The following is a 7,934-nucleotide window of genomic DNA, read 5'->3' as shown; positions in this document are numbered from 1 at the left end:
TAATAATTTTAACATATTTATAAAAACCAGAAATAAGCACATGGCATTCAAACTTATTGAAATTAACTGCTTTTATTGCCTAAGCTCTTTCACATGTTATTTCCCTGACATGGAGAAGCATGGCTAAAAATTGTTTTCAACTTACATTCAATCAGATGATATGAGGGATAAATCACGGAACAAACATAATTGACGACGTTGATGGCTAGTGTTCAAAGATATTGAGGATATTTTCAACTTTATTTTCTTTCAACACATATAACATACCATCTGCAAACATCTTTAAACATGACAAACAATGATCCTTGAGATGAGAATAAATGAAAAACTGCAAACAATAGATAGGGCAAATTTTATTTTCATATTTTAATTGATAATAATTTCTAAAAATGGCAAAATGCTCACAGAGCAATGACTTATTGTTGAATCTACACATGCATGTTACTAAACAACAAATATGGACTTTGTTTCTAATTTTCCACCAATATATACATATAAATTGATCATGTAATCAATAACAACAATGTTACATTAATAGTAGTAACAAATAGTTATTGCCCTTTGAAATCGTCACAATGTACATCACAGTTATTCAACAATTATTAAAAAAACAAAAGTCTTAGTAAAATGCAGTTACTTTTGAGTTGATTATGACTAGCAGCTCCTGAAGTGATTGAATTATTCTAGTTGGTAAAAAGTTATTGTTCTCACTACGGAGGCACTCATGTACTAAAACAACTAAAACTCTCTTGAGTTCAGCTTTTTGTAAAAATATGAAACCTTTCAACTTCAGATAAAATATTATCCATAGGAATGTAACATGTTAATTCAAATAATGTTTGAAATCTACAAATAGCTTTCATTTACATGAATATAATAAATAATTGCATTAGCACCACTGTGTTTGCAGCAGTTATAGGATTATTGGAACTAAATTAGAATAAAACACAACCAAAATATTTTTTCTTCGAGATTGCTTCACCAAGACATTGCAGATGTAGATCTTGATTCGACAGAAAAGTCCTTATACTGAGAAAAGACACAGATCTGAAAAAAAGTGAAGAATATACAATGAAATGGCAAACCTTTCTGTACAAAACATTGTTAATGATAAAGAATACCCTAAGATAACTTATTCCATATCTACATCAAAAGACTCCACATTATGACACCTCTACACAGAGGGTTGTGGACTTATTATACTAAATCTCTTATTCTGATTCCTTCAGTGCCTTACTGTCATTTCTACTCGGACTCATTAACTTTTGGAATCTCAAACTATTTCAAAATGGAAAGGGGCTAAATATTGAAATGTAGGATACACTAACAAATCATAGATTACAGAAAATGAGTATAATTCTTTAATAAAAATACATACATACAAAATGAAGAATAAATAGCCCACAAAATATATTGATATGAGCAAAAATCTGGAAATAATGCTGTGAGTTAAATATACAAAATATATTGTTAACTTAATTAATCAGTGAAGAATTTGTCCTCAGCAAAATAATAGCTTCAGTCAGATCCCCTTTGTGTAGACCCTTAAACAGATCAAAATTATTCTAAATGCAAAGAACAACCACTCAACACCCAGAGCAACATTTGTGACAATTGCAAGATGCACGCAGGGGAATGGCTTCTTCCACCATTAGTTTCTATTTTCATCACACTGACGAAAATGAGACAAATATAACAAAGATGCATGTCATATTTTATCATATGCATTTCTTTTTTGCATGCAAATTTTATTTATTTCTAGACATTATTCTTTCATTTCTTTAAAACAATCGACATTTTCTACTCCTTTTAATGCAATGCAATAATGCAAAATGCTTTTCAAAATGAGAAACTTAATCTATGCTGTAATGCATTCATTTTGTTTCATTGGGTTTCATAGGAATCCTTTTATTTGCATTGAAACCTTGTACATTCCCTGAGATTCAAATATTTTCCAAAGCCAAGTTCTTTCTTTGCTGATCAGGTGGAAGACTTCATCATCAAAAACTTCTCTTCCCTCCTGAAAGTCTCATTTTCCTTCTTTCCTGAGATTGCTACCCAAACAAAGCATCTTTCCCATTATCTAGTCACTGATAACTCAACATAATTGTGTATCATGATTTTCAAATCATTGTTAACCCTGGATTATTAACACCCAAAGATCTGACATTAGTTAGAATAGCAAAGTTCACGCAAAAGTAATACATTTCTCAAAAAACTATGGAAAACGGAAAGCAAGGGCTGTTTTGGCAGAAGACACATTTGAAACAAGATACATAGTAACATAACAGCCAATCAAATGAAGGGTAATCTTCAAGATAAAACACATCAATTTAAACAGTTTCAGCTTGCTTGATTATTTAAATAAGAAGAATCTATGGCAGAAATAATGCGAACATTTTCCTTAAGCAAATACTAACTTACTTTTAAAGCTTTATGGAATATGCAGGCAAGTAAATTCCAGTAGTTTCATTATTTATTTCATAATTAACTGCACTAGTTTAATTTCCAATGATTTCCATTGTTATAGATAAATATTGTCGCAATTTGGTTTATCCTCCATTGCTTATTTATTATTGTTTATGATCCATTATCTCCATGGAGACATAATTGAACCCAATCATGTTGTACTGGTCAGCAAAAGATGAGATAATTGTGCAAACAAACTTTCCACAATAATTTTACCCTTCAAATTGAGACTGCAGGGTACTCACTTTATCCTTGAGCTGCTGGCACATCTGCAATCCGACTGTGAACAGGACAAGCACTTCACTCAGCCAGGGCAGTGAGCATTCAGACTGGAAGGTGTCAAATTTCATTGTTCCATGAGCACTGCCCACGTGATATACAGCAAATATCAGTTTGTGGCTTTGTATGTAGAAGCTTACTGCCAAGTTCTCTGGTAAATTCGGCACTAGTGATTTCTGAAAAGTGAGAGAATCGCCAATGGACATGCATTCTCCAAATAAGAATTAAATAAATCAAAACCCCTATTTCTTCAGTATCTTCCTATAACCCATAAACTTTTGCTGCATGCAATCTATCCACTCTTTTAGTAAAGGAATCATTTATTAGCTAGCGAAAATTAAACTAACGCTTCTTTATGATTACCAAATCATTGAGTAAGAAACAAATTGTACACTATATAAATATTTGAATTGCACAAACTGAATGAACATTGTAAATGAAACTAAAGAAATTTATACTATAATACCCTGCTAGTCATTCACATTTAAATGAAAAAACCTCAACATACATCTAACTAGATTATGGAAAATTGTTTCGTTTTTCCCATCTAATCGATCAATATGCAGTTTCTAAGTTACACACAAATTTACACCATCTCTAGATAGTTCAGAAAATCAATACGACTTGATTTCTGACTGCTCAGTGCATAAGAAACCTTGTAATACCGACAATATCCATGGAGTGAATATGTGCATAAAAGGGCACCAGACCATGAAGAGAGGACAAGGAATCTGATTAATGATAACCCTTACGAAAACAGAGGCAAAGTGAGTGTGCTAAGAAATCACTTCTTACCATATTTCGACTGTTCATTAAGTCATCAATAGTTTTCTTGCGTGGAACAATAAGGCTGGAGCGTCCTCTTTGCAGGCAGCCTAGTATATTTCCCAAGGTATGGAGTACTTCCTCGGAAGATCTGGAATTATATTTAAAAGTATAAGCACCGAGGCAAAATTCACACAAAGTTAAAGAACAAGGTAAAACGATTGATCCGTCGCTAACGTTATATGGTGATGGCACCTAAGTATTCAGACAAAATCATGCTACTAACCTACAATTACCTAGCATCAGTAATTTTGATTTCAAGTGGAAATTTTGAATAGTTCTTACACGGATGATCAGGGGTATATAACTGGCAAATACAGGTATCTTAATTTTCACTTCATGCAACGTGTATCCAGCAATAAAGATATAGAGCACAAACCTGAAAACATAATCCTTGTCCACATTTTCAATTTGAAGAATTGCTTGTTGCAGATGATTGCCAGCATCCTGAACTTGCTGTAATTTCCACGGGTTTTCTTGCTGAATACTCGTTCGGTATATTACATTCGGCTGTTTCTGAACTTTCAAGCTTATATCCTTAATAAGAGGAAAATAACTTTACTCAATTAATTAACCAAGTTAATCATACTAATGATATGACTGTAATTAGAAACGACTGATTTGAAGAAAAATTTGTGACAGAGACCAGTGTATTTATACGAGTTTGACAAAAAGGAAATGGTAGAATGGTATGCTAATTACCCTATTAGATAATAAGCGTCATGAAAATGGAATAATAATAAAACCAACAGCTATTTAACGTATCATTTAAGAGAAATCGAATACGTGTGGCAGCTCGAAGTTATGATTCCGATGAAAAAACCTTTATCATACAAATATTTTTTTAAATAATGGGAGAAGAAATATGAATCCTCAAGATTCTGGGTGAATTCCATTCAAAACCATTGCACTGCGCTCACAAAATACCCCACACATTTAATTTTCCTTCCTGTTTTCTGTGAAATTTCAATTGGTCAGAAGGATATACGGTACTTACTGCATGTGTTATGCTGTCGCCAGTCAATGTAACAACGCATTTGACTTGTTCAGGCGTGGTATGAGCTGAGACTGTCATAATATGCTTTTCGTGCTTAGGTTGTATTTCATTTCCACAGATAGGGACTGGAAATCTCCAAGCACATTCCTGATGAGGAAAATACATAAGAGTTAATCAACAAATTCAGGATTGCGTACACAAAAAAATAAGTTCAATTTGTGACATATTCGTATAAAAACCAACGACTGTAGACAAGTTACACAACTGTAGTGCAAAATATGTATTTGGTCTTGTTAAAACTGTTTGGAAAATTGTTTGAGTTTGACACATTCGAGTATTTCCTTCAACACCATTTGCAAACTTACGATCAAAATTGTATGCAGCTGCTTCAAAACGGCGTGCACCTCTTCGTGCAGTATCCATTCAAATTCTATTTGCTATAAAAGAAAATATATGCTGCCCTTATATTCTATCTGATGAAAATGACTGTCAGGTACATTCAGATATGGTGACGAGAAATATAAGTAGGGAAAATATTCCCATATTCTTGATAGAAAAAAACAAAAAAATCTGCAAAGAAGGCGGCTTACTTACCAAATTAAGTGACTCTTCCTTCTCCGAGTCTGCCATTGTAAACTTTTCTGCTTCGGGAGATAGTTGACAGTAGACAATTACACATAAATACGCCAACTGAGGCAGCACCTTCGCACGATTAAGCGTAGCGGTTCCTTCGCATTACCAAAAAGTCAGTCGTTCCTTTGGAATTGATTTAAATGGCTGAAATATCATTAAAGTACATAAACAATGATTTCTTACATATTTATTTTTGAAAAAAAATATTTGATGTGATTCTAAACCAGGTTATAGAAAATATTTAATTTTAATTCATGAAATTGTATTTCTCATCTTATTATATCAAAATTGTTTAATATTTTGTATGTGATCATATTTTTCCATTTTATTTCAAATTTCACTTGATAATAACATTAAAAAACTAAGAGCCAGTACAAGGGAGGGAGTTAAAATGAGAAAAAAGGCAGAAATAAAACTCAAAATACGTCCCACAATAATTTCATATTGTATAAAAAATCTCTATTCTTTATGTGTGAACCGGCAGCGGAGAACCTCAGAGAAAGTACTGGCATAAATATTTATTGGCGATGGAAATGAAAAACTACTTAATGCAACCAAAGTATGTGCAGGCCATAAATTGTCAGTTTCGTTAATTGCACATGCAGTAAAGGATTTACCTTTTATTTCCTCATAATACACATAAAAATTAAAAACCTAATTTTTTAAATCTTTGATTTTAGCTACACCAAAGTATTACCAACTATCAAGATAGAGGTGACAGAGTGAAGCTAAATGTTAATATGGTTAAAATTTCAACAGATCCCATGTATCACGTAAGGAAATCAATAGAAATCCTTATTGTAGGCTTTGAATTTAGTCACCAACCTGATTTTTTAACTTCATTTTCACCTTTTCCTCCCACTTGCATGGACTCTCTCTTTCTCATCATTAAACACTTCCTCTCTCCCTGCCACCAACCAATGGTTCAATTCGATTTGGACTATTCCATTATCGGGCAAATTTGTTTCACTTTTTTTGGGGTACCTTATACCCCCAATACAATTTTCGTTATTTTTTACAAAATATGAGTTACGTACATATCCTTCCTTTCTGTTGGTCTCCCCATCCCCACTCTTGTTGTTCTAACCAATATTTTTCTAATCGGTTTCTTGTGTAGATAATTCCCGATTTGTTCGATGTTATGCAGATATCCAAGCATAGCTTCCATTTTGCATCTTTCCTTGGCATAAATTGGGCATTAAAGGACTCTATATATTGCTGTGTCCTCCTCCATCATGCACTCACACATGCCCTCCTTTTTTGTCCCTGTTTTCTCGAGGAATGATCTGAATTTCCCATGTCTTGTTAAAATTTGCATAATTTCTTTGTAAGTTTTAAAGTTGATCTTCATCAGTCTTTCCTTCACGCTTAATGGGAATTGTTTGGTTTTTTCCCCTTTTCTAATGTTTCCCATTCCCATTTCTCCAGGAAATACGCTCTTATGACCTTACTGTTCCTGCTCCATTTCTCAGTTGGACACAAAGTTATATCTCCTAGAGTGGCGTCTTCTATTTCCCTCAGCCATGATTTGATTCTTCTTTCCTCTATTGAGAATGTTTTCGGCTGTATCCTAGTTATTATTTGTAGAGCTTCATTACAGACCATATTGTAGCTGTAGGTATTGCAACTAGGCAAGATCTTTGGGCCTCCTCCAGTTTCCTCTGGATTCTGCTGTAATTTAGCCTCTCTCCCCACACCTCACAGCCGTATGCAATTGGGATGGTGACTCCGTTGTACACAGTGGATATATCATCTGACAACTCTGACACTCTTCAAATAATATTTGAGTTAATTTCATTTTTTTAAATTGCTCCGTGTGATATGCCGTAGCAACTACATCATAGGATGTTCAGAAATGTGTAAACATTCTGGGGATCAAAAAAATATAGGCAATATCTGATAAAAAATTGAAATATTCAGGAATTCTTTCACCCCACTATTGTAAAGCTTCAACTACTCTAAAAATCACAGGATAAACAACCACTTTCTTCAATGGTGACATTCCCATTGGCTCTTCCTCAAAATTCATAATCAGTAAATGATATTATGTATATTACCTTATAATACACATGATCTTTCTGTAGCCTACATGCCTGGAGTGGATTCAGACAATTTATAAGCATCAAAAGCTATGTGGTCCTGTAACTTCCTTCCCTTTAGTTATCTACCAGTTCATAGTTATTTTTCAGCAATTGTAGGGATTCATAGATTATTGTTGATTTATAGACTTGATTAGAAAAATCTCCAGCGATAAAATATCATCATGTATTATATTCATTAGACTTTTACTTCTATTTGGCATTGTTGATGGCTTGTTTGAGCTCTCATGCATCCCAAAAACCTACTATCTATGCGCTGAAAGTGTGTACTTTTTTGAAAGGTAAATTGCTAGTACTCTTTTGTGGGTAATTCTCGTAGTACCTCTCATATACACAATTCTGAGTAACTTTATTATTTATTTTATCTAGATCAATTGTTGGCGTGCCAAGAGTGAGTTTGCCTCTTTGTTTTACAGTACATTTGCAAAGTTATATACAGGGTGCTGCAACATAACTTCCTTTTTTCAAACGCCAAACGCTTTCATTTTCGTCTAGTCTCCATTTTTGTCTGCCCTATTGACCAAATCTCACGGCCATATTACTAAACTGCAAATGTTTGTACCCTGGAACATTTTTATCATTTTGAGATTCATATCTTTGGTAACCAATAGCTCCATTCTACTAATTTATTT

At 33.4% G+C, this 7,934-nt stretch overlaps 1 protein-coding gene across 1 annotated transcript; it reads right to left on the bottom strand.

Annotated features, from left to right (window-relative positions):
- Positions 1–333: 333 nt before the first annotated feature.
- Positions 334–5,224, bottom strand: rogdi (rogdi atypical leucine zipper). The gene is made up of 7 exons (XM_071587646.1): positions 5,165–5,224; positions 4,936–5,007; positions 4,571–4,717; positions 3,953–4,110; positions 3,544–3,664; positions 2,715–2,924; positions 334–1,047 (listed from the first exon to the last, which is right to left on the bottom strand). The coding sequence occupies exons 1-7, from the start codon at positions 5,198–5,200 to the stop codon at positions 979–981; spliced, it is 813 nt and encodes a 270-aa protein (XP_071443747.1). The 5' UTR covers positions 5,201–5,224; the 3' UTR covers positions 334–978.
- Between the last annotated feature and the right edge of the window lie 2,710 nt (positions 5,225–7,934).

This window comes from Hetaerina americana, unplaced genomic scaffold (assembly GCF_022747635.1).
Source record: "Hetaerina americana unplaced genomic scaffold, ioHetAmer1.1.p SCAF_3, whole genome shotgun sequence".
Taxonomy (NCBI): Eukaryota; Metazoa; Arthropoda; class Insecta; order Odonata; family Calopterygidae; genus Hetaerina; species Hetaerina americana.
Note: the sequence above shows the minus strand (reverse complement) of the source record. Positions and strands in the feature narration are given on the sequence as shown.

Coding starts and splice junctions, on each gene's coding strand:
- rogdi (XM_071587646.1), bottom strand. CDS start 5,200: ATGGCAGACTCGGAGAAGGAAGAGTCACTTAATTTG. Junction 4,718..4,935: donor AGCTGCATACAATTTTGATC/GTAAGTTTGCAA, acceptor TTTCCTCATCAG/GAATGTGCTTGGAGATTTCC. Junction 3,665..3,952: donor GACAAGGATTATGTTTTCAG/GTTTGTGCTCTA, acceptor ATATAATTCCAG/ATCTTCCGAGGAAGTACTCC.